The 27,574-nt window shown below is 45.0% G+C and overlaps 1 protein-coding gene across 5 annotated transcripts in view; it reads right to left on the bottom strand.

Moving 5' to 3' along the window:
• The window catches only part of LOC126412064 (eye-specific diacylglycerol kinase), a 903,754-nt gene that overhangs the window by 188,892 nt on the left and 687,288 nt on the right, over positions 1-27,574 (bottom strand). For all 5 annotated transcript variants that reach the window (XM_050081449.1, XM_050081447.1, XM_050081448.1 and 2 more), the window contains exon 4: positions 4,409-4,538. In XM_050081449.1, the coding sequence (XP_049937406.1) occupies positions 4,409-4,538 (130 nt within the window). The remainder of the gene's footprint in view (positions 1-4,408; positions 4,539-27,574) is intronic.

Genomic DNA, 27,574 nt, shown 5'->3' with positions numbered 1-27,574 from the left:
CAGAACCTCTTCATTCTTTCTGTTCTTCTCTCCCGCTCTTCTTCCGTGATCTTCAGTGTCCGTTTCTCCTGTCGGCTCCACTGGTGGCACTCTTAATCTTTTTCCTGTATTCTTCTCTGTCATTGGTATCCGGCATATTGGTCGGTGTGTATTTGTTCCTCCAATTTTCCTTTCCTTCGACCTTGATCCCCAATTCCAACCAGTCCTTCCGAAGTTCAACAAGCCACTTGGTTCCTGTTTTTCCTCTTGTCCTCCCTGTTGTTTCCCACACTCTCTTCGTCATTCTGTCCATACTCATCCTAACTACATGTCCAGCAAACCCTGCCCTTTTGAGTCTGATTTCCCCGAATATTGTTCTCATGTTCTGGTAAAATTCTTCCCCAGGTCTTCGCATCCACCTCTCTCCACCTCTTTTGAGACCTTGTATTTTTCTCAGTATTTTTCTCTCTTTTTTATCTAGTTGTTCTGCCCCATTTCTTCCTAGTGTCATCGTCTCAGCAGCATGTAATACTGCATTCCTTACCGTTGTAGTGGCTTATCTTTGCCTCTGTGGATATATTCTTTTTATTGTATATCTCTCTCGTCATGCAGAAGGCTGACATCATCTTTATCCTCTCTGATATTCCCTCGTTGCTCCCGTTCCTTCTTGTTATAAATTCTCACAGGCATTTGTCCACCATTTGCACAGCGCCTTCCGGTGTTTCCCAGTCTGCAGTGGTATTTAATGTCTTTGCCTTGTTATAGGCGATCCTCAGTCCCACCTTTCTGGCTGCCTTACTTAAGTTGTCGAGTTGTGTCTTTGCGTCTTCTTCCGTCTCACTATTCCTATGTCGTCTGCAAAGGCTAGGCAGTCCACTTGAGCCCTGTTGTCCTTTTTAACCCCCACATGGGTCTTTGGTATTCCCATTTCCTCGTTTATTGCTATCCACTGCCTAATCACTTCGTCCAGTGCTATATTGAACAACAATGGTGACAAGATACCAAGTTTCTTTTGTTTGTAGATAATACAAATTACGCAATAAATTGCAAATCAAGTACAGTTTTAAAGAGATCGGGTAACGAAATTTTCATGGACATTAATAAATGGTTCCCAGCCAATTCTTTAAAAAAAACGTACTACATGCAGATAAGAAATTTTAAGTGGAATACCAAAAGTATATACCTAGAATACGACGACAAGCAGATAGAGAAACTTGAAGTGTTAAATTCTTGATAATAAATTCAACTGTGAGAGGAGTATACTACAGAACTGCTGAAGTGCCACAATAATGCAAGGCGAATGTTGTCAGACGTAGGCCACAAAAAAAGCTGGCATACTATGGTAACTTTCTTCCACGGTATCATACGAAATTATTTTTTGGGGTAGTTCATCAAGCCGAGTTACTTTTCCGGGTTAAAAAAATCGTATAATAAGAATTATTTGCAGTGTGAACTCAAGAACATCGTGCAAACGGCTATTTACGGAACTAGCGATACCATTCACTGCTTCCCAATGTATTTATTCCTTAATGAAATTTGTAATTAAAAATACACTAAGACAAAAAACTATGATTTCCGCTTCGAAATGAACCCCCAATGATCAGCGAAGACGTGCCTGGAGAAGCCTCAGAAAGCGGTGGGTTACCAGCCCGAGTGTCGCCAGCCACGAGGCCCGACAACGAGTGGGCGCGAAACCCCTACAAACACAGCGGCACGTTTGTTGCTCTTCATGGCAGCCATCGTGGTGTAAGGTGCCTCTTACGTGAGGAAGACGTTTTTACCAGTTTTAATAAATTATTGTCTCTTATTGATGTATTCACGATAGTTAGGAAGTGCTGTAGTCCGTAGCCGACCATGAATCAGAGAGCATTTCGCACGCTGCTGGTTAGGTGACGAAGCGACCATATGTTGAGCGTAGTGGGGTGGGGCTCGGCGCTGGACCGTAGCAACAAGCGTCAGCCTGGGAAATATACATTACTGGAAGTACCACCATCTTGGCGCCAAGTCACCGACTTTGTTTAATTATATTTAATAATTAAAGTCATTTATTAGTTTTAAACATCCAGAGGCTCCTTCTAGTATTCATCATAATTTTGCCTCGTTAACATTCACACCCGTTGATTAACGAATGCATATATCTTAGTAACTACGAACTCGATCGAAAATCCACGAACTGTGACGAAACTGGTAAGAGATACGGACTGCGCGCCAAAGTCGGCAGTCGGCATTAAGAGCTCTTCCTGTCTTGTTCGATGGTAGCCATGCTCTCGGTTATGAGTAGTTTGTGACATGAGTGTTTCATTATTGATCTAATAGGAATAAAAGTGATATTACGGCACTCTGAATGTTAATTTCGAGTAAATAGATACCCCAAAGTTGATCGACAGCAATTTAAGATAATTAGCTTCCACCGACAGAGACATCCAATGCGCCAATGAAGAATCTGCACGGGGCGACATTTACTAGAGTGCACCGCGCACAGGTAGAAGGAAATCCGACGACACAACCCACCAAGGCGGATCAAGGAAGGTCCGACTTACACTCGCAAATTCCAGGTGGAAATGCTAACCAGTCACACTGTACCTTCTACGGACACGCGCCTAAGCTGAGTAATAACAGTATCAGTTTAGAAGCGAGGGGATCTTGCAGTGAGCTTAAATTTCAGCAAGATAAAGGCCGGTCGCACAAGGCGAGAGTTTCCATTACTAGTCTTCGTGCTTGCCAAACCATACTTTGGCCAGCAAAGTCGCCTGGTGCCTCCCCAATAGAGAACGTTTGGAGCATTACGGGCAAGGTCCTCCAACCAGCTCAGGATTCTGACGATCTAACCCGACAATTAGAATTTGGCACGATATCCCTCAGGAGGACATCCAACGAGTCTGTCAGTCAGTGACAAGCCGTCCGCCCCTGGTAGCTGAGAGGTCAGCGCGACGGAATGTCATACGTAACGGCCCGGGTTCGATTCCTGGCTGGGTCGGAGATTTTCTCCGCTCAGGGACTGGGTGTTGTGTTGTCCCTATCTTCATCATTTCATCCCCTTCGACACGCAAGTCGCCGAAGTGGCGTCAACTCGAAAGACTTGCACCAGGCGAACGGTCTACCCGACGGGAGGCCCTAGCCACATGGCATTTCCTAGTGACAAGCCAAATAACTGCTTGCATAAGGCCCAGAAGTGGACCAACATATTTCTGACCTGCTCAATTTCTGAAGGTCTTTCTCTTGAATAAATCATTCAATTTTTCTCAAATGGTGATCACTAGTTTGTCTCTACATCTACATCACATCTACCGATTTCCGCCTTTTTCGGAAATTTCCTTCGTGTTGCATCGTTCTTTTTTGTCTTAGAGTGATAATTTTTATTTTCAATTCATGGAATCAGTACCAGAACTAGGAGTAAATCTCACAAAGATTTAAGGTCTCTTACGTTTTAACCGAACGGCTTCTTCTACTCAGAAACAAAAATTTTAAAAAACTTACCAGCCGGTATAGAAAATTAGCTACTAATAAAGTTCAGTTTAAGAGAAGCCCAAGAGATTTAATGGTAGTCACTCCTTCCACTTCACTGATGAATTTCTTAGCGTAACCGGCTGATGTGTATGTTACAAATCACATCAAATAAAGCAGTAGCACGATCTGACTTCTGTAAAAATTCACTGCAGTAATGATCATTGTAAATAAATGTTGTAAAATGATATTCTTGTTTGATGATGCATGGCTACATATAGCCTAAGTATTATCATATGCGGCGCCGTGTATTGAACGGTTACATGTTTTCTGCCAGGTTATTTACTACCCTTTAAATAAAAATATGCTTTTTTTTACTTATTTCACATCCATGAGAGCCATTACACTTGAGATCTGTAAAAAGTACATTAGTATATTTGTTTTTCTTTTTAAATATTTATTGTGTATTCTTGATATATTCTAGAGAAGGAGGAGGTCATTTAGAGACGGAGCACAAGCTTGGATTATGGAAGGATGGGGAAGGAAATCGGTTGCGTCCTTTCAAAGGAACCATCCCGGTATTTGCCTAAAGCGATTTAGGGAAATCACGGAACACCTAAATCAGGATGGTTGGACGCGGGCTTGAACTGTCGTCCTCCCGAATGCAAGTCCAGTGTGCCACCTCGCTCTGTACATATTCTAGAGCCCGGAAGATCTCGTCACTATGGATCCACTGGAACGAAAAAGTACATCTGACCTAATCAGGTCCCGATGAATGCATGCTTGTGTGAGGGTGTTTAAGACATTTTTATGTGTTTCTTACATCAGAACATTATATAAGTCCTTTCATTAACAGCTAAAAAGATTGCTTAAATGGATTTTCTTATTATGGTGTGACAAATGTCTGTAACACGCTGTATATGTTACGTGAAACATGCAGAATAACAATAATTAGTCAGAAGTATTGTGGTAAGAGGAGACATACCAAGATTACACTCCTCTCCAATCTTCTGAAGATTGAAGCAGGACTCCTTGTTGTGGTAGGCCGTCTTGCACCACGAACAGCTGATCGCCACAATCTCTTTAGAGCTGAAGGACAGCTTCGACTGGAACGACTGAAAGAAACAAAAACAACAACCATCAGCGTTCATTTCTAGCTGTATAAAGAACAGACTTATCACATTAAAACTATAAACTACTCTTATACGTATCCAACACCGTTCAAGCATGTGTTCTTTTAGAACGAGATACTTTAATTTATATCTACACAGCAATGAAAACAGTTTAAAATTTGAGGTTTTCTACCGCCAACGTTTATATTTTTTTCGTGTTTTTTTTTCTTTTACGTCATAGATTTGGTTCATGTCACACGTATTATACATCTCTAGTGTTACCAGAAATATACGAATTTGGTGGTTAAAAGAAATATACATGGGACCCATCATCATAGAACGAAGCTGGTTGTGTCAGATCTTGACTGGTCCGCTACCTCGTCCTGTTTAGCCCCACAGAAAATGTACCAGACTATTTGGAAAGTGGGTGAAACGTACCAAAGAACATCGCCGCATTTGACACTTCAGATAGGAGTAACTTCGAGTGGCGGTCTGACGTCTTTGAGTCTGTTTATTCAGGTGTGTAACTGTTGTTTTTGATGGCTGCAAATATCTGCTTTGTGAAGAGCTCACGGGAACGAATAGTTATGACGCAGTTCTCGCCTCCAGGACGACGAACGTAGTTCACATGCTCACTGATCACCAAGATTTACACTTTTCGCTGGTCCCCAAAATCGAGTAAGACGAAGACTCGGGTGATTCCCTCGAAAAAGTGAACTTAGCTGATTTCATTACCCATTCTTGTTCAATATGGCTTGTTATTCAGTTAGATGACTTTGTCGCTGACGGAATATTAAACCCTATCCTCCTTTTTCTTTAGATAGCGAAGAAGGAAAAACGAAAACTACTTGTACATAATTTTTGGGATAGTTTGGGATTCTTTGAGCAATCTTTAATGGCAAGAATGTATATAACGTTTTGATAGGCATACCAATTGTAGCGTTAAAAACACAGACGTTATTCTGTTTGCATGTACTTTCCCTGGATCATATCGTATGTGACCTTAGCAACAGCTGCCATTATCGTTCCATGCAGATAATCATGAAGCAACAAGCAGTGTTCTTTACAGGGCGAAAGAAGAAATAGCTATGTAGAGAGGTAAGATGTGAATATGCTGCTGGCAGCGTAAAAGGCATTTGAGTGAAGTACACTTTTTGGGTAGTTGTTCGTCAAACTCACTTCAAATTGTGAAGTTGAAATATGCCTCACTGCTGTATTGGTAACTTGTGTAAGTAAAATAAATTTCTTTACGTTCTGTAACGAAACAACATTAACCACTGTTTATTTAAGAAATTCTGCATTTCTGCCCTCAATTTCAAAATTACCAGCTACCAGTGGTTAATAGTGAATGTCAGTGAAATTGCATTATGTATTATATACGAAACATGAAACGACCAAGAGATTCATGGGCACACTTTCTACAATGTCAAATGCCCAGTCCTTAAAGTAAGACAAATATGTAGTTTATGAAGACGAAGGAAGAAAGAAGAAATGATGGAAGGTACAGGAAAGAAGAGAATAAATATTAGAGTTTCATTTATTGTTGATGTAGAGAGAAGAAATGAAAGAGGAAATAAGACAGAAGAAACAAATGAAAGAGCAAAAAAAATGTTAAAATGAAAGAGAGAAAAATAAGACAGCAAAAACTGAAAAAGAAAGACAAAGGAAGTGGAAAGAAGGAAGGCAGCTAGTGGAGGAGGAGGAGGAGACGGAGGGGGGGGGGTGGGGGAGAGGAAGGAGTGCGAGAGGAGAATGAGGATGTAGGGAGGAAGAAAAGGACAATGGTGGAGGAGGAGGCGGAAGGCTGAAGGAAGTAGGAAGGACGATGGAGGGAGAAGGAGACACTGGGGATTAGGAGGGAGGTAGTGGGGAAGGAGGAAGGAGGTAGTGGAGGAGGAGGAGGAGGAGGAGGAGGAGGAGGAGGAGGATGCAGGGAGGAAGGAAAGAACAATGGTGAAGGAGGAAGAAGGATGGAGGGATAAGGAGATGCCGGGGATTAGGAAGGACGAAGGAGGGCGCGATGGGGAGGAGGAGAAGGGCACGGGGGCAGGGAGAGGATGGGCGCGGGGGGAGGTGGGCGGAGGGCGCGCGGGGGAGGACGGCGGAGGGCGCGCGGGGGAGGAGGGCGGAGGGCGCGCGGGGGAGGAGGGAGTGGGGCGCGCGGGGAAGGAGGGAGTGGGGCGCGCGCGTGGGGGGGGAGGAGGAAGGGGGGGGCGCGCGCGTGGGGGGAGGAGGAAGGGGGGGGGCGCGCGCGTGGGGGGAGGAAAAAGGGGGGGGCGCGCGCGTGGGGGGAGGACGAAGGGGGGGGCGCGCGCGTGGGGGGAGGACGAAGGGGGGGGGCGCGCGCGTGGGGGGAGGATGAAGCAGGGCGCGCGGGGGAGGGGGAACGAGGGCGCGCGGGGGAGGGGGAACGAGGGCGCGCGGGGGAGGGGGAACGAGGGCGCGCGGGGGAGGGGGAACGAGGGCGCGCGGGGGAGGAGGAAGGAGGGCGCGCGGGGGAGGAGGAAGGAGGGCGCGCGGGGGAGGAGGAAGGAGGGCGTGTGGGGGAGGAGGAAGGAGGACGCGGGGGAGGAGGAAGGAGGACGCGCGGGGGAGGAGGAAGGAGGACGCGCGGGGGAGGAGGAAGGAGGACGCGGGGGAGGAGGAAGGAGGACGCGGGGGAGGAGGAAGGAGGACGCGGGGGAGGAAGAAGGAGGACGCGGGGGAGGAGGAAGGAGGACGCGGGGGAGGAGGAAGGAGGACGCGGGGGAGGAGGAAGGAGGACGCGGGGGAGGAGGAAGGAGGATGCGGGGGAGGAGGAAGGAGGATGCGGGGGAGGAGGAAGGAGGGCGAAAGATGAGAGTTTAGTGTCTCGTATACACTGAGGTTCTTGTACTAGGGGAACTAGTTCTGTTGGACAAGGATGGGGAGGAAATCGTCTGTGACCATCTTGGCACTACAGGCATTTACCATTTGAGATTTTGAGGTCGAGAAGGAAATATCACAGTACATTTATCAATTTGATTCGTGTCAGAGTCGTCAGTTTGATGGATCAAAGTTGGTGCTCAGTGAGGCTGGTGGCCTCGTTTCAAGTGAAGCGACTTGGCCGCAGCTGAATATTGGCCGCATAAAGCAGAGGGAGCCGGGGGAGGACCGAGAATAGCCGCGCGCCCCCCACAGGACATCCGTCATCGTTAGCGGCGCCGACGCCGACGCCGACGCCGACGCCGACGCCGACGCCCCATTCATCAGGAGGCGCCATTCAGGCACACCTGCGCGGCCGCAGCCGCAGGGCGCCGCCTGGCTATCTGCCAGCGAGCCTCGCGACCGCCGCCGATCCGTACTCAGCAGTGGGCGTTCCTCGGAACCACCACCACTCCCCAACTGAGCGAAACCTGAACAGTGTGCGTGCGGTACTGTCGAGCCATCTACCCGTTCTAAAGTATTCGTTTACTTTTGTACTTTTGTTAATACACATCTGACTAGGTACACCTTACAGCTTCAGACCATAAATGATATAGATCGTGCATTAACGTCTTTGAACTGAAACCAACATCTCGATCACCTGACCGATTGCGACATCTACTAGCAGACGAGTTTTGGAATACTGTTCACTTTATCTCAATTGTAATATTTTCATCAAAAATTTCATTATTGCAATTATCAAATCTTGTACAGCATTTGGTCGCGCCGAAAGACACGTGAAAGGTCATAATATTTCGTTCCACATTAATACAAAAAAATTTGCGAACATAATTTTTTGAAAGTTCGGGTTTATGTTCGTCCTACCAATCTAAAATTCAATGGATGAGGAAGATTCTGAAACAGTAGAACGTTGATTTCTTATGCACTACAAGAATTTTTTTATGGTTTCTTATTTATAATGCTTCTTATATTGATTGTTTCGGTATCTGCTTTGGGGCAAGCGAAACCCATAAAACATAAACGCTTATTTTGTTTAACAATGGGACATTATGGGTAGAAATGGATATCATTGCTTATAAAACCAAATTAAACCTTTCACACAGATTGTTGAGAAATCGTCAGAAAACTTAATGCTTCCTGCCAAACTAATATTTCGTCTTCCACTCGTGTGGAAGTACCGAACTAAATGACACGTAATGCAACAAAAAGAAGAATTCACTGGAAAACTGTAATTCTGTCGTTTGTAAAAAGTAGCAAATGTCAATACAAACTTTCGAATTGTTTGGTACCCTTTCGTTTGGCCGAATGCAAAAATGCATCGCATTAATGTTGAGAATTTAGGAGAATTTTGGTTGCCTATACCGTTACATATTTAATACTAAAGCAACAAACCGGTCAGTTGCTAAAATAAATGCTTCTTTTCAACCACAAACAAGAAAAAGGCTCTGTAATGGTGTGGGGCGTGTGCAGTTGGAGTGATACGGGACCCGTGATACGTCTAGATACGACTCTGACAGATGACATGTATGTAAGCTTCCTCTCTGAGTGCCTACATCCGTTCGTGTCAATTGTGCATTCCGACAGACAATTTCAGCGGGACAATGCGACACCCCACACGTCCAGAAATGCTACAGAGTGGATCCAAGAACACTCTTCTGAATTTAAACACTGCCGCTGGCCACCAAACTCACCAGACATGAACATTATCGAGAATATCTTGGATGCCTTGCAACGTGCTGTTCAGAAGAGATCTCCACCCCCACGTATCTTACGGATTTATGGACAGCCCTGCAGGATTCATGGTGTCAATTCGCTCCAGCACTACTGCAGACATTAGTCGAGTCCACGTCACGGCCTCTTCGGACACATCTGCGTGCTCGCGGGGGCCCTACACGATGTTAGCCAAGTGTACCAGTTTCTTTGGCTCTTCAGTATGTGTAGTTCAGACAATTTGCACAGTTGGAGAGCGTCGAACCGAGTACAAGCGACATATTAAACAAAGGGAGCTTGACAAATTGACCATAGCTCTGCGTTGCCTGACAAAAAGACACAAAATATTGTTTGAAAACACGAGAGTCCACATATTAGGATTCCATTATAAGGAGACGGCTGAGAGTAGAATGAATAGCAACAGCTTTGACAGAGACAAGGATTACACACTTAGTAGGGTGTGGGGCGGAGTCTGGATATCGAAAGGAAGCAAAGAAGGATACGTGACGCTTCTAGGCAGCCGGGCGCGGCAGTTGCTAACATGGCACCGGTGCCTGTCCTGACTTGTCACTCGGTCCTGTGGCGGGTCGCAGCTGCTATCGGCTTTGCCTTCCGCGGACGCGTCGTTTAGAGCCTCTCTGATTGGTGCCACAGGCTGGAATCTTTCTACATCTACATCTACATCTACATCTACATCTACATCTATACTCCGCGAGCCACCTTACGGTGTGTGGCGGAGGGTACTTATTGTACCACTATCTGATCCCCCCTTCCCTGTTCCATTCACGAATTGTGCGTGGGAAGAACGACTGCTTGTAAGTCTCCGTATTTGCTCTAATTTCTCGGATCTTTTCGTTGTGATCATTACGCGAGATATATGTGGGCGGTAGTAATATGTTGCCCATCTCTTCCCGGAATGTGCTCTCTCGTAATTTCGATAATAAACCTCTCCGTATTGCGTAACGCCTTTCTTGAAGTGTCCGCCACTGGAGCTTGTTCAGCATCTCCGTAACGCTCTCGCGCTGACTAAATGTCCCCATGACGAATCGCGCTGCTTTTCGCTGGATCATGTCTATCTCTTCTATTAATCCAACCTGGTAAGGGTCCCATACTGATGAGCAATGCTCAAGAATCGGACGAACAAGCGTTTTGTAAGCTACTTCTTTCGTCGATGAGTCACATTTTCTTAGAATTCTTCCTATGAATCTCAACCTGGCGCCTGCTTTTCCCACTATTTGTTTTATGTGATCATTCCACTTCAGATCGCTCCGGATAGTAACTCCTAAGTATTTTACGGTCGTTACCGCTTCCAATGATTTACCACCTATGGCATAATCGTACTGGAATGGATTTCTGCCCCTATGTATGCGCATTATATTACATTTATCTACGTTTAGGGAAAGCTGCCAGCTGTCGCACCATGCATTAATCCTCTGCAGGTCCTCCTGGAGTACGTACGAGTCTTCTGATGTTGCTACTTTCTTGTAGACAACCGTGTCATCTGCAAATAGCCTCACGGAGCTACCGATGTTGTCAACTAAGTCATTTATGTATATTGTAAACAATAAAGGTCCTATCACGCTTCCCTGCGGTACTCCCGAAATTACCTCTACATCTGCAGATTTTGAACCGTTAAGAATGACATGTTGTGTTCTTTCTTCTAGGAAATCCTGAATCCAATCACAAACCTGGTCCGATATTCCGTAAGCTCGTATTTTTTTCACTAAACGTAAGTGCGGAACCGTATCAAATGCCTTCCTACATAAACGGAAAACTTCCAGCTCCGGCAGCCAGGGGCTTTCACTGCTGACGACAATGGCGGAGATAGTTGTCGAAATCTCGAGAATTTTATCGAAATGGGTGGCTTGCAAACAGAGTTTTTATTCAGAAGTTAACGAAGCAGGGCACTGAGGGAAAAAGCAATTACTTTTTGCAAGAAATCAGCGACTACTCTAAGATTCGACGTCATTCGTAAATCCAAGTCTGTCAAAAAAATTATACTTTTGATGCGTGAACATCCTTACTGCACACACCACTTCTTTTCGACGACGACGACTGATGTGCGTTGCTCAATAACATGGTCTTCAGCATCCTTACTACGAAGTACAGTATCAGATCGCCATTCGCCTGGGGGTGGGGGAGCGGGATGGCGAGTGGAGTGGGGGGAAGCTGCCTCCACAGGTGGACTTGCTTATAATGTATGAAAGAGCACCTATCAATTAAGAAAAACCGCTGTCATGACACACTAAAGTATGACACTGAAAATTGATTAATACAAGTACCAAACCGCCTGGGAAGCTGTTCACTCAAGATCATGTAGGCGTCCACTCTCCATCACTTTACGGATGACGCCCGACACTTCGCGAAACTACATTGGTGTCTGTGTTGGCCGGGGGAGCGGAGGGCACATCTCCAACCAAACTGAGGTTTGCCATAATGTCCGTAAATCGTAGCCAAAACGTGCTGAACCGAAACAGGCACGCGACATGTTTCACTGAGTGCTGTATTCTTCCACTGACTGCTGTTCGAGGTATCAGTGACAGGTCTTTCTCGGTAGTACTATGTACGCAGAGTTCTAAATTCTCTCCACTGTTGTCTGCGGCCTACACTGATTTGCGCACAGCATATTTCGTTTAAAGCTGTGTCGCGTTTGCCTACGGGATTGCCGCAATGGTAACACTGGATCCCGTCAGATCACCGAAGTTAAATGCTGTTGTGCTCGGCTAGTACTTGGATGGGTGACCGTCCGGGTCTGGCTGGCGGAATGGATTCAGCCCTTGCGAGGCCAACTGAGGAACTTTTTGATTGAGAAGCAGCGATTGTGGTCACGAAAACTGATAACGGTGGTGGGAACTGTATACTGACCACACACCCCTTCATATCCGCATCCAGTGACGCCTATCGGCAGAGGATGACACGGCGGTCGGTCGGTACCGCTGGGCCTCCCGAGGCCTCTCAGGACGGAGTTCTTCTGTATCACGTTTGGTTCCTGTCGTAGAAAATTTTACTTCTGATGTCGAAGAAACAAGGCCTCATCTTATACCGTAGGTCAAAACTCATACGTGTTATTCGCACGAAATTTCCATATTCTACTTCATTCTTATAGAAACCACTTTGTCAGCGAGCCGCGGGAGCTCTGATGGGCACACTTGTAGGCGTCTTGTGTGAGTGAAAGCTTCATCTTCTATAGGCAGCATTCTTGTATCATCATATGCGCTGTCACGCACGGATGTAGACATACCTTCGGTTCCGGGCAACATTCAGCAGCAGGGTGGTGGTAGCAAGTTACAACAATCTGTGTGGGTCACTCCAAAACATATGCACACTATTTTTGTAAAAATACAGTTTTCATTCTGCACGTGTGAAAGTTTTACAGTGTGTAGGTACATCCTTCCCGCGTGTTTTCAAACTCAGTTCAATCTGTTCCTTGGACCGAGCGAGGTGGTGCAGTGGTTCGACACTGGACTCGCATTCGGGAGGACGACGGTTCAGTCCCGCGTCCGGCCATCCTGATTTAGATTTTCCGTGATTTCCCTAAATCGCTCCAGGTAAATGCCGGGATGGTTCCTTTCAAAGGGCACGGCCGACTTCCTTCCCCGTCTTTCCCTAATCCGATGAGACCGATGACCTCGCTGTCTGGTCTCCTTCCCCAAACCAACCAACCAACCTGTTCCCGTGAGTGGCGCCGTCACAGCATGTCTTCAAGATGGCTGCTACACTTGACGTTCGTCAGAAGCAACGTGCTGTCATAGAATTTCTGTGTTGTGAAAACGAGACAGTGGGAAACATCCACAAGAGGTTGAAAAGGGTGTATGGAGATGCTGCAGTCGATCGCTGTACAGTTAGTCGGTGGGCAAGCAGGTTACGTGATGAAAGCGGGCACGGCAATATTCCGGACTTTCCTCGCAGCGGCAGGCCTCGTACTGCACACACTCCAGACAATGTGCAGAGTGTTAACGAATTGGTGACTGCTAACAGACGCATCACAGTGAACGAATTGACACGCTGCGTTGGGATAGGGAAGGAAGTGTTTGCAGAATACTGAAAGTGTTGGCGTTAAAAAAGGTTTATGCCAGGTGGGTTCCCAGAATGTTGACAGTGGCTCACAAAGAAACACGAAAAATTGTATGCAGCGAACTTTTGGAACAGTACGAGAATGATGGAGATGAATTTCTTGGAAGAAATGTGACAGGTGATGAAACATGTCTCCATCATTTTTCACCATAGATGAAGAGGCAATCAATGGAGTGGCATCATGAGCATTCACCCCAGAAAAAAATTCAAAACCACACCTTCTGCTGGACAAGTTATGGCTACGGTGTTTTTCGATTCCGAAGGACTCTTGCTTGTGGACATCATGCCATGTGGAACCACCATAAATTCTGATGCATATGTGACCACACCGAAAAAACGTCAAGCTGGACTGAGTCGCGTTCGACCACATCGGCAAAAGCAGGATGTTTTTCTGTTGCACGACAATCCACGGCCACATGTCAGTCAAAAAGACCGTGGAAGCGATCACAAAACTCGGATGGACAACACTGAGACACCCGCCTTACAGTCCTGACCTGGCTCCATGTGACTATCATCTCTTTGGGAAACTGAAGGACACTCTACGTGGAACAACAGTGGCTCCAACAGGTTGGTTCAGAATTTTACCGTGCGGGTATACAGGCGCTCGTTCCAAGATGGCGTAAGGCAGTTGAGTGGGATGGAAATTATGTGGAGAAATGAAAATATTGTTCCTAAAGGATGTATCTACACACTCTAAAACTTTCAAACATGTAGAATAAAATATGGATTAAAAAAAATAGTGTGCATTTCTTTTGGAGTGACCCTCGTATACCACTCCTCGGACTCTTCAGTGATAAAATGAACGAGTAAAAAAAGTCACGGGATTACTATACCCTATGCGAAAATAATGATAAGACATGTCCCGCTACGGAGCGAAGTGGGTAGAGGTTAGCACACTGGACTCGCATGCGCGAAGACGACGGTTCAAACTTCCGTCCGACCATCCTAATTTAGATTTTCAGAAATTTTCCTAAATCGCTTCAGATAAATACCGGGATGGTTCCTGTGAAAGGGCACGGCCGACTACCTTCCCCATCCTTCACTAATCCGATGGCACCGATGACCTTGCTCTTTGGTTCCCTCCCCTGAATCAATCAACTAACCGTGTCCCGCTCACTTATTTCCGTGTTTTAATCCGGGTACGAATACGACTGAGTTGTCGGTAGCAGTAATACAGGCAGGACGCGCAATAATATGACCATCTCTCGCTCCGCCGACGCAGCCGCGAGCTGTCTTTGGTGACGTGTGGAATATTAGCCGGCGAGTCCGCTCCTAATTTATTTACTCGGAGCTGCGGTTAGTCCGGCGCCGTCCATTCCAATGCAGCATTTATTGGCGCGCTCGATAAACAAGGCGCTGCCGCGCCGCGTTAAATCACACGTCAGCGGACTTAGTGGGAGAGCAGTGGCGCGTTATCCGGGCTTAGGTGCGCGCTGGCTAATGCGCGCCATACAGGAGACGGACGCCATTAAGGTCGGAGAGTAGGGTTGCACGCCCCTGGCTGACCTCGTCTAGCCATCCTGTTCATATCAACGGCAGTTGCGCGCACCCTGGATTACACAGCTACCACATCGAGAGTCTGCTCCGACGATGGCGCCTCCTTCGCCGCTTGCAGCAGTGCAAGGGATTGCCGCTGCAAACACAGGTTCGCGTTCGCTCGGGTGCGCCAGACAATCGCACTACCGAATTCTGTACAGTGTACACAATCCTAGTGCAAGCACTACACAGGGTGAGGGATTTGTGTGTGCGTTTTTGGTTCTTATGGGTGAGATTATCAACGCACTTGTTGTTGTTGTTGTTGTTGTACTCTTCAGTCCAGAGACTACTTTGCTGCAGCTCTCCACGCTACTCTATCCTGTGGAAGCCTCTCCATCTCCGAATAATTACTGTAACCTACGTGCCTTTGAATCTGCTTAGTGTATTCATCTCTTGGTCTGCCTCTACGATTTTTACCCTCCATACTGCCCTCTAATACTAAATTGGTGATCCCTTGGTGGCTCAAAACGTGCCCTACCAACCGATCCCTTCTTCTGGTCAAGTTGTGCCACAAATTCCTCATCTCCACAATTCTATTCAGTAACCCCTCATTAGTTACATGATCTACCCATCTAATCTTCAGCATTATTCTGAAGCACCACATTTCGAAAGCTTCTGTTCGCTTCTTGTCTAAACTAGTTATGGTCCATGTTTCACTTCCATACATGGCTACACTCCGTACAAATACTTTCAGAAAAGACTTCCTGATACTTAAATCTATACTCGATGTTAACAAATTTCTCTTCTTCGGAAACGCTTTAACTGCCATTGCCAGCTCATCTACTACTTTAAGTGTCTCATTTCCTAATCTAATTCCCTCAGCATCACCTGATTCAATTCGACTACATTCCGTTATCCTTCGTTTTGCTTTTGTTGATGTTCATCTTATATCCTCCTTTCAAGACACTGTGCGTTCCGTTGAACTGCTCTTCCCGGTCCTTTGCTGTCTCTGACAGAGTTACAATGTCGTCAGCAAACCTCAAAGTTTTTATTTCTTCTCCACGGATTTTAATTTCTACTTCAAATTTTTCTTTTGTTTCCTTTGCCGGCAGCGGTGTCCAAGCGGTTCTAGGAGCTTCAGTGCGGAACCGCGCGACTGCTACGGTCGCAGGTTCGAATCCTGCCTCGCGCATGGATTTGTGTGATGTCCTTAGGTTAGTTAGGTTTAAGTAGTTCTAAGTTCTAGGGGACTGATGACCTCAGATGTTAAGTCCCATAGTGCTCCGAGCCATTTGAACCATTTGCATCGCCCTCGGGGAGTCAAGTTATTTTTGCAAGGTCTTTGTTAAAACATCATGATGGAAAACGTATAAAAGGAACAATGGGCGTTTTTATTTAACTGGACTGACCGAAATGGTATTACTATCTATCGATCATTATCTGCATATCATGACGGAACCCTTAATTTAGATACATACCTTGCCACAGATGGGAGCTCAAGCAAAAACGCTGATCATAAAGGCAACATTAGCTTCCACGCCGTTTCCATTTTACGGTACGTTTTCGTCAGTGGTAAGTCCCTCCCAATTGATACAGGAGGAAAATTTCAAAATTGTGGAAATGTCAGTGACATCCTCATGGTAACTGAAGTCTTCCACGATGCTAGGATGTCATTAAAAGAAACACGCAGCAGTATCAACAGTTCACATCCTTCATAAAACTGATAACTGCAACCGCGGCGTACTTGTCTGCAAACGAGAAGTCACTGTCTATTACTGTCCTACGCTATGAAGTATCAAGTCACTTAATACTAGCTTGCCCGCCTGGTTGGCCGTGCGGTATGACGCACGGCTTTCTGGATTGGGAAGGAGCGCCTGGTCCCCGGCAAAATCCGCCCGGCGGATTTTTGTCGAGGTCCACTGAATCGGCCAGTCTGTGGATGGTTTTTAGGCGGTTTTCCATCTGCCTCGGCGAATTCGGGCTGGTTCCCCTTATTTCGCCTCAGTTACACTATGTCGGCGATTGCTGCGCAAACAAGTTCTCCACGTTCGCGTACACCAGCATTACTCTAACACACAAACATAGGGGTTACACTCGTCTGGTGGGAGACGTTCCCTGGGGGGAGGGGGGGGGGGGTCCACCGGGGGCCGAACCGCACAATAACCCTGGGTTCGGTGTGGGGCGGCGGAGGGGTGAAATGGACTACGCTAGTCGTCTTGGGGTTGTGGACCACTGCGGCTGCGGCAGGGACGGAGCCTCTCCGTCGTTTCTAGGTCCCCGGTTACCATACAATACAATACAATAATATTGGCTTGCACATGTTTCAAAGGCTGCTGATCCGTGGCCCCTTGGATATTTTTGAGGTAACACGTCGCCATGACGTTCACGTTGGAAGCTGACAAGGCGACTCAGAACGAGCGGCTACGATCGTACCTCCGGAATCGCGCGGCTGCTGTCGTCTCGGTTGTGGCACTGGAATTGCGCCGTGCTGTCACCACACATTCATCGTGTATGTCGGAATCTTCCCTGTATGTCATACAATATCTATAACTGACGCATGGCGGCGCTAAACGGTGTTTATACACGGTGCGAAAAAACAATCTGAACGAACTGTAAGACAGAAAGACAGCATCAAACGGCGGAATTTGAGTGTAGAAACCAGCGGTCGCAGTTAAATATTTACGGCGCTATGCCAGCATGAAAACGGTGGTCAGTTTGAACATTTACTACGACATACTTAAGTTAGTTAAGTCGAAAGAAGTTAATGTACAAAAGCATACTCATTTTTCCATTTACTTTGACCCTTTTAGGACGCAATGAAACATGGACATCTGATTATTTTCATTTCTAAAGAAGTGCAGCATGGGACATCAGCTAAGTGCGATACACGTGTATCTGACGCTTTAAGTTTTTCTTGTTCTCATCGCGACGATTGATTAGCCCAAGTATTTTGTTTACGTATACATTTTCAGTGAATAACATTTCATTTTTAGTAAAGACGATCATGTGTCCGATTTCAGCTACGCTCCCGAAGCGCCGAAAATAGGCAACTGCCACCCGTAGTTCGTATACTCAAATTTATTTCTTTGATGCTGTCTCTCTGCCCTACACTTTTGGTCAAATTCTTTCCCCCCATCCTGTACCTAACGAGGACATCCTACCAACTTCCCCTCGCCTATTTAGCTCACATTGACACAGCGTGTAGGGCACGAGTAGGACTTCAACATATGTGAAGGAGAACGGGACTCTCGGCCGTTTGCGAGAAAATCATGTTTGAAAACATTGGGCTTGCTTATATACATTGCATGGTCGCTAGTATTCAAGGAGTTCGTAGCCAAGTGAGTAAACACTTGGTTTCATAAACTCGAGGTCTCGGGATCGAATCTCCCCACTGGTGCTTTTTTAAATTCGCACTTAAATCTAACAACAGATTTATTATGACTGTGCAAATTATCAATATTTAGTGATTCGTTAATTATTTTCATAATTTTTATTCTTATAAAAGCAGGAAACATTTTCATAAGGAGGCGGCCAATAAAAAAATACACGCGAACCTGCAATCAGATCAGTACCGTCATTTTATTTATATTATTGTGTCTACGCTTATGAAAAGTATAGTGTGTAACCGATGGAGGACTGCACGAATCAGATTGATACTGATCGTATAAACACAGAAAACAAAATTTAATGAGACGTACGGCACGTGTGATGAACACGGAATACGGTTATAATGGGGATCTACTTCCAAAATTGTAGAGAAATTTTTCAGGGTAAACATTATTAAAATAATAAATGATTCATTAGACATCGATAATTTGCAAAGTTATAACAAATCTGCTGCTAGAATTACGTCGAAATGAAAAATAGTATCAGCAGCGAGATTCGATTCACAAACCTCCCGCTTATGAAGCTAACCGTTTACTTTCTAGGCTGCGTATTCCTTGAATACAACCGACCATAAGAAGTATATCAGCACACCTAAAAATTGCAAACTCTATTTTCTCGAAAAACGGTTGAGAGTTGCTTCTTCATGTTGAAGCTCTCTTCGTACCTTACACACCCTGTCAAAATGAATCAAATCGGTGAGAGGAAGTTCTTACGGCCTCTTCGTAAGTTAATTTCTGGCCCTGGAGGTCCCGGGTAGGAGCGGATATTTTCCCACGTTCAAGTCACTCACGAGGCCCCCAGGTCTCCTCGGCCTGCTGTCAAATTGAGTACCGTGGATCTTCCTCGTCGGGAAAAGGCGGCCACGTCGATGGGCGCTCCACCAGCCTCCCAGTGCCCTCTGCTTGCAGTCAGACCAGAAGACCTTTCACGAGTTGAGCCCCACAAACGCGACCTTTTTTCGCAGTTGTTTCATACGGACGATTTCCTAAGAGCCGCCAAGCCAAAGCCTATGATGGTGGATTGATAAGCCTGGTAAAGAAGCAAGAAAAAATGTTTGTTTCCATTAATAAAATGTTCCGCGCTGTTATACCGTGATCGAATGGATTTCACATTTGTACCCAACTTTTCATCCCCAGATACGGAAGGCATTTTCAGAGGGGATCATGGCTATTTCGAGTGTGCGATTCACACCCCGGTTCGGACACTGAAAGAAGCTGTTAGTCCCCCTGAAAATGAAGATGGAACGTTGGGTTTAATTGTGAAACCCACTGTGAAATTTCCAGCAGTGAAAGGTTACATTTTATGATGTTTGTTTCGCAAATAAGTCGCCTTACTTCTCGACGTAGTCCCCCTGGAGGGATACGCTTGATCAAGAGATCCTCCAGCTTTTCCATCCCATCGGGAAAATAGGTTCTGTCAAACTCTGCAAAATATTCGTTGACTGCAACCACCACTTCCTCATTTGATGAAATTTTTTTCCCCAGCAAGCCAAAGTTACAAGTTAGGGAACAGGAAGAAGCCACTTGAGGCTAAGTCTGATGAACAGGGTGGTTGAGGAACCGGTTTAAAGCTCATTTCATGCACATTCACCACTGTCTTCGCTGATGTGTGAGATGGTGCATTACCCTGGAGAAAGAGCACTTCTTTGCGAGCCAACCCAAGTTGGAAACGGTCCACCAATGAAGCATAATACCATCCACTTACGGTTCTGCCTTGCTCGCAGTAATCTATGAAGATTATTCTTGGCCCGTCACCTTACCAGCTGACGAAATGGTCTTTGTCTTCTTCGGTGCACTTTCACCAGCCTTTTTCCATTGTTTTGACCGTCGTTTTGACTCTGGTGTGTAATGTGAGATCCGAGCATCATCGACAGCCACAAATCGGCGCAAGAAGTGTTGCGGATTTCGATGAAACATCGACACACATTTTGTCGAAATTGGAAAAAACGACATTTTGTCTGTGGAGTGCGTGATTGATACTTCTGTAATTTTTTTTTGTTTTTGTTTGTTTGTTTATTCATGCCGCGCGGGATTAGCCGAGCGGTCTGAGGCGCTGCAGTCATGGACTGTGCGGCTGGTCCCGGCGGAGGTTCGAGTCCTCCCTCGGGCATGGGTGTGTGTGTGTGTGTGTGTTTGTCCTTAGGATAATTTAGGTTAAGTAGTGTGTAAGCTTAGGGACTGATGACCTTAGCAGTTAAGTCCCATAAGATTTCACACACATTTGAACATTTTTTTTTGTTTATTCATAGACACAATCAAATGTCAAACGCATGAACCTGTGTTCAGTGTATGCCACGTTTAGCATCTGAAGATGGTCAGTGTATGGCCGAAACCGGTTATGACTGTGTCATAAACATGTGATTGTGTCTATGAATAAACAAAAAAAAAATTTTATGTCGAAATGTTGTGTCGCATGTGCTTTTGGTTGACCGTGAGCAATTTTATCTAGGCACCCACCTCGCACACAGCTTGTTCATAACCTATTCTACGTGCAGGACATGAAGAACTTGCTCAGCTGATATACCTAAAATTCAGTGATCTCATGAATTTTTATTTGGCGGTCTTGCATTACCATATCATGAATTTTGTCAATGGTTTTCTTTTGTGGTGACTTGAACTGGACGGCCGGAGCGCGTCATACGATCCTTCAACAACCAAGTTTATCAACCACGATGTCGCAACAAAAATGTTATATTCTTTCATGGAAATCTACTATAATTATCACGCCACAGCTTCAAACTAATAGCAAATTTTTGAAAAATTAAGGGAGACAACAAGAATGAAAGACGACCTAAATTAAAAAGAAAAAAAGAACACTTCCATGTGCCCAGCTAAACGCAAATCGAGAGATTACATGCAGATAGCTTGAGGAGGAATAATGCAGTCGTTCTTTTGTTCGCGGAAGTTGTAGTCGGCGAAGACGTCCGTCTCTAGGTATCGTTACCACACTAATTCGCAGAACTCCAGCGCCAGGCCCGGGAAGAATCGCGGTATCTTCTCGCAACTCAGTTAAAACTAGCATTCCGCCAATTCAAAAGTTACTGCGCACGAGGACCTAATCCGAGTTACAGATGCAAATGTAATTGTAGCACAAGTTGGAAGCTCGCTAATCCTGGTCGCTAGCGAGAAGGCCCTGGTGATGAAACGCCCCTTTCGTAACACCGAAACATATCCGTGTCCGATTACTGTTTCCTTGCTCATTCTAACTGCAGAAAACAAAATTGTCCATGTATTTTACTGACCGTGACACGAGAATCTGTCTCCATAGGGACGCGCATTGACGTATGCCGCGAATGACAGACCAGGGTCCCCACGACTGCTGTAACTCATCCCAGCTGTAGGTCTGCTCTGATTCTCAGTAAATTACTCACCATCACCATCACCATCACCATCACCATCACCATCTTCTCCTCAGGTATTAGGCATGAATTGCCTGTTACGGTACCCATCTCTGTCGTGGTCTTCCTCTGTCTCTTCGCCTATGGAACTTATAATTTCTTGCCTTTAAGGGAAGTCTCTCGCTCGACATTCTTTGTAGATGATCATTCCATTTTCTCTTGTAAACTCGAATTTTATCATTGAGGCTAAAGATTTGCAGTTCTTCTCTAGTATCTTGATTTCTTATCCTCTCTTCTCTTGTGCAACCTTTAACACCTCTAAGGAATTTTCATTTCTTGTGCCTGAATCCGGCGTTCTTGCTTCTTGGTAATCACGCAGTCTCACTTCCATAGAGCAGTGTGGAAACTGCAACAGTTTTGTAAAATTTAATTTGAGTGTCTTTCCTGGTTTTGTTTTTTAGGTTCCTGTTGATTGTTCCACATACCCGACTGAATTTACTGAGCTTAATTTCAATATCTCTGCTGTAGCTATATGTCATTTCACATACGAGGTCACTGAAATGGTTTACTTGCTCAAAAATCTTCTGATCTATCACTGGTTTGGTTCTGATTGATTCTTTCCCCATGGAGACCATTGTCTTAGTTTTTTCTTTTGAAAATTCCATGTTAAATTTTGCACTTATTTGTTTTAGCACGTAGATTCCTTTCTTAAGGTCATCTTCCTTATCTTCTGAGATCACTGCATCAGCAGCATGTAGTAAATTATTTAAAAGAACTTTCCTGTCTAGGTACATGCATTTCTAAAATTCTGATTCACATATATGTATTATTTCATTAATGTAGATGTCGAACAAAGTTGAAGAGATGCAGCAGCCTTGTCGTACCCATTTGTTAGTTGGTACCTCATTAGTTGTTCTACCATTGAGATCTAGAGTGATATTTGTGTCTTGATATAAACTTTTTATCGCATTTAGTAGATGCTTTGGATATCCGCGATTCGTCATTATGTCCCAAAGTTTCTTTTTATTGACACTGTCAAAAGCTTTTTAAAAGTCAATAAATGTAATGTGTGTTTCTTTATTATACTCTCTCCGTTTTTCTATTACTTGCTGTAGGATAAAAACTGCATCTATTGTGGGACGTCCTTTCCTAAAACCCATTTGTTCCCCATGCAATACTGCTTCTGCTATGTTTTTAAGTTTAGTATTTAAAATCTTAGCATACACCTTGTAAGCTGAGTCCAGTAAACTCATTCCTCTGTAATTACTGTATAGGCTTTTAACTCCTTTTTTTAAAAATTGATATCACTCTAGCTGTTTTCCAGTCTTTGGGAATACTCTTCTTCCAGCATTCGTTGAAGAGATTGTAACGCCGGAAATACATATCCTCCTATTTCCATCTATTGTACTATAAATTGTTTCCTTATTTTCTTACCTGAAGATATGACATTTCTGTGTCTTTATCTATTGTAATTGTTTTACAATTTGTATATATTTATGTCGATGTATAATTGGTTTGTTTTGTAAATATTATTTGTATTTTTACGCTGGGTCTTGCCTAGGGAAAACTAAGCTGTCGAACGATTACATCGATAGGTCGTGTGGAGAACCAAAGCGTTTAGCATCTTGGGTAGTGTTCACTCTGCCGCGTGGAGCGCGGGCAGAGCAGAGTCTGGCTGCAGTAGGGCGGTGGAGCATGTTATGTTGAGTGACGCTCCGCGAGTTGCCGCGCTTTCGGGGTTGGGCAGCATGTAATTGCGCTCGACTTGCTATGATAGTTTCTGACACGGTGTCGCGGACGGGAAACATTAGTTGGCACACATCAAGAGCCCGTTTCGCCTGGTGATCCTGTAGACAAGAAGGCGCGCCAACATCCAGTTTCTGCAACAGCGACGGCCGACAATAAATGAATGTCGTCACCTCCTCGATCGACGACTTCAAACCTTCAGTCAACCAACAAGGAAGACTGAAAACGCGTAAACTTTTAGAACTGTATGGCAGACCTCAGCTTTTCAAACTGTTCCATTTGCATCACTAAAATACACCAAGTTAGCATGAACCTTTGTTGCTCAATGTCCCAATTGCATTACCAGGCAGGGTCTCTTCCTTTTCCGAAATGAACCCGAGTGTCGTTGAAACTCAAACGCCAGCATTAAAGTAATATCATTCCATTTCACTGCTTTAATTTCAAAGTTCAGTTAAAGTATTCATAGCTGGCTACAATAAACAAACAGAACTATATTTAAATTACACAACCACAAATTAAGAGTGCGAGTTTTGTTACCATATTTTACCTGTGACTGCAGCTCAGCTTGGTAAGTACTAAATTTTACTATTGTTAATTGTTAAAAATCATTTAATTCAAGTTCAAAGTTAAATCTCTTATTTCTAAATTGCGTAGATTCAAGTTGTTTTGAGATGATTGTTGAGGTAGCCCAAGACTAACCTTGTTTTATTTAATTTGGTAGTGCTTCAGAAACAAAGTTCACTCTTAATTGCAGTCACTAAATTAACTTTCAATTTTCCGGTTTTATTAATTCTTTTGCTAAATTAAGTCTGAGTGTAGCGACAAACATTCAGTTTTCACACAACACGTGTCAACCTTCAGTCGCCACGCTTTCAGTGCTAATTATATGTGCATTAACCTTTCTTTTTCAGTTATTATAGTAGTTGTCCATACGACTGGCCACCGTAATTTTCCCCAAATCTCAAATATCTTGTTAACGCCAGTTAATTGTTAACGTAACGACCGTACATTTACTTTCTTTATTAACTTTATCCTTTTTCAAAATTAATTTCCACCAATTTCATTTGCATTTTTCCTTTCATTTAGATGTAACCCTTCCTCCCTCTTTACCGACGGATTAACTTCGGTGACGATTGCTTTTCCCAAATTTCCATTAATTTTTCACTGTCATTAAGGTCGATAAGTGAGGGGGAGGTTACAAGATGTAGCAATCGTTGGTGTAACATCATTCCTCCATATTTTAATAATCAGCATTAATGCCGTTTTTCCTGTTGCTTTTCTGTTCTTTAAGTGATGTTAGTGCAGATGTTAATTCGTCAGGCTGTATTTCATCTAATCCTTTCCCGTCTAGTTGTTCAATTTCAGTTTCTTGTGCTGTATGATCATACCACAATTCGCTGTAATGATTTATCCACTGTTCTTCAATACTATTTATCTGTATCTTCTTCTTTCTGTTGTGCTTAAGGTTTTTAAAACCTTATATGCCATTTGTTGTCTTCCGTGGATATTATGCTCAATATTAGAAATAAACCTATCCCATTGTTCTTGATGTGCTTTCCTTATTACACATTTGGCGTTGGTGGGCAGACTTATGTGAGCCCTTGCGTTGGCAAGCAGAAAGAAAAGTTCTTTTGCATTTTTGTGGCAACAAACGGGCTAAAATAGTTTCTTCAGTTTCATGAGGGTGGCACAGTACATTTCAGAGTTGATTGTTGCACGTTGAGGGAGTATATTAATGCCTTCTGAGCCCTAAAAGTCCGTCGCCATGACTTTACCGTATGATAGTTCGGCCTTGAAATTTTTCTTTGGAGGAAATGTGGTGTGACGGCATCCAATGGTTAGCCGTTTTGTTTCCGGTTCGAAGTGATGACCCCGTATTTCACCCCCTTTGACAATGTTCGATACAAGAGTTGTCGCGAGCAGTCTTGTAGCGCGCAAGCAATTCCGCACAAATGGTTATTCGTTTCTCTTTATGGTTTTATGTTAGGGGGCGAAGAACTCAGCGGGCACACACCTCGGAGTACCTCAACTGGTGGACGAGTGTGTCAGCACTGCCAACAGACGTCCAGTTCTGCAGCGACGCGTTTGATTGTGATCCGTCGATCATGTCGAATGAGAGGGTCCACACGTTCCAACATTACAGCTGTGTGCGGCCAGCCAGCACGCGGGAGATCGGACAGGTTCTACGCAACCTTCCTGCGATGATGACAGACGCCTCACCCAACGATCGCCGTGCTTTTAGTCATTGCCAGGTCTTCGTAGACATTCTGCAAGCGTCTATGAGTATCTGCGATGTTCTGGTTTTCCGCCAAAATAAACTCAATGACAGCTCTTTGCTTGGAACGGACCTCCATTATAGATCTCATTTTGAAGGCTACGTATAGTGTCACCACATATCGGAATCTACAGATGCTGATGCGGGAATATTCAGCAATTTCGCACAACAAATTTTGCGTCTTTTCAACCGAAATTGACCGAGAAAAAAATAGGTGCATTAGTTGTTGAACCCCTTCGTAGCATAGAAGATCGGGGAAGAAACAGAAAATGTACATGTGTATGACAGGACTTGGATTTGAACCAGTTGATGATAGAGGACAAATGATAGGAACAGGGAATTGAATGAAGAGAATAAGTAACGCAGCATAGTGTTTGTCACTTCTCTGGCTCTATTACAAGGTGGCAAACCGTTTTGAATTCAAATTACCCCAGTTTTTATCTTCCCTTATAATAACGTAGGAAATGGAAATGCCGTGTGGCTAGGGCCTGCCGTCGGGTAGACCGTTCGCCTGGTGCAAGTCTTTCGAGCTGACGCCACTTCGGCGACTTGCGTGTCGATGGGGATGAAATGGTGATGAAAGACACACAACACCCAGTCATCACGAGGCATAAAAAATCCCTGGCCCCGCCAGGAATCGAACCCGGGACCTCGTGCGCGGGAAGCGAGAAGGCTACCGCAAGACCACGGGCTGCGGACAATGTAGGAAAGAGAAGGGGATAAATGAAACTGTTCCTCCTAAGCAAAAGCACGCACTTTTGTCATAAGAGTTCCAGGGTATTAACGCATATGCAGATTTAAAATTAAGCCTCCTCAGCGAGAAGAGTCGAGCTGCCGAGAGCTACTCGGCGCTGTGTACGGCCGACTTCCCCTTAAGAGGGCTGCATAAAGTCTGCACAGCCATTAATAACTGAGCCGCGCAGCCCGCCCACAGCCTGGAGAGGACTTTGTGTTGCTTAATGGTGGAATACGCTGGCACAGTCGAGAGGCGCGGTGCTGCCGCCTGCCGGGCTCCGCGAGAAACACACAAGCCTCAGGTTTGTTCCGTGAACCGGCTTAGCGCCAAACTTGCAGCAACAACAGTTCACCAGCGCACATGCGGATCTTCCAGCTAATCCACCCTCTTCATATCAGGTCGCTGCGTCAATCGTTTCTTACCTCTCGGAATACAACAACGAAATTCTTTCTTTCAACTACAATCCCTTAACGGAGGGAATCCTCAGGTGTAGCAAGCAAGCTCCATGAGGCTGCTCGCGAATGATGCTATTGTTAATCGCAACGCCTGTGTATGTAGGAAGAACTGCAGGGATCGACACCTGCTTCAGGTATTGGCAGATGACCCTCTTCATAAACAAATGGAAAGTACCGCGTACAAACAAGCAGGAAAACGCGTTACTAAATGATTATAGGATCGCCGAACAGGCACTGGAAGGAAACTTCCTGGTAGATTAAAACTGTGTGCTGGACCAAGGTCTGCAAGAGAGGTTCTGGGAAGTTTGGAAGATAGAAGACGAGGTACTGGCGGAAGTGAAGCTGTGAGGGCGAGTCGTGAATCGTGCTTGGGTAGCTCAGACGGTAGCATAATTGCCTGCGACAGGCAAAGGTCCAGAGTTCATGTCTCGGTCCGGCACACAGATTTAATCTGCCAGGAAGTTTCATATCAGCGCACACTCCGCTGCAGAGTGAAAATTTCACTATGGAGGCACTGGAAATAGTCACAGTCATCATATATCTAAGAGTATGCGTCCGGAGCGATTTCTAGTGCTACGACCATCGCTAAGTGATGCTAGCTTACAAAACCCTCTTTAGACCGATACTTGAATTACTCATCATCCGATTGGGACCCGTACCAGAAGGGAGAAATGGGGAAGATCCAAAGAAGAGTAGCGTGTTTCGTCGCAGTTTCATCAGTCCCCTAGAACTTAGAACTACTTAAACCTAACTAACCTAAGAACATCACACAATTCCATGCCCGAGGCAGGATTCGAACCTGCGACCGTAACGGTCGCGCGGTTCCAGACTGAAGCGCCTAGAGCCGCTCGGCCAAAAATCTATCAATACCATATAAAGTAGTAACTCATACCCACTGCATCATCCTGTAATACTATACACGGCTTGAATATTTTCCAT

The sequence above is a fragment of the Schistocerca serialis genome, chromosome 7 (assembly GCF_023864345.2).
Source record: "Schistocerca serialis cubense isolate TAMUIC-IGC-003099 chromosome 7, iqSchSeri2.2, whole genome shotgun sequence".
NCBI classification, from domain to species: domain Eukaryota; kingdom Metazoa; phylum Arthropoda; class Insecta; order Orthoptera; family Acrididae; genus Schistocerca; species Schistocerca serialis.
Note: the sequence above shows the minus strand (reverse complement) of the source record. Positions and strands in the feature narration are given on the sequence as shown.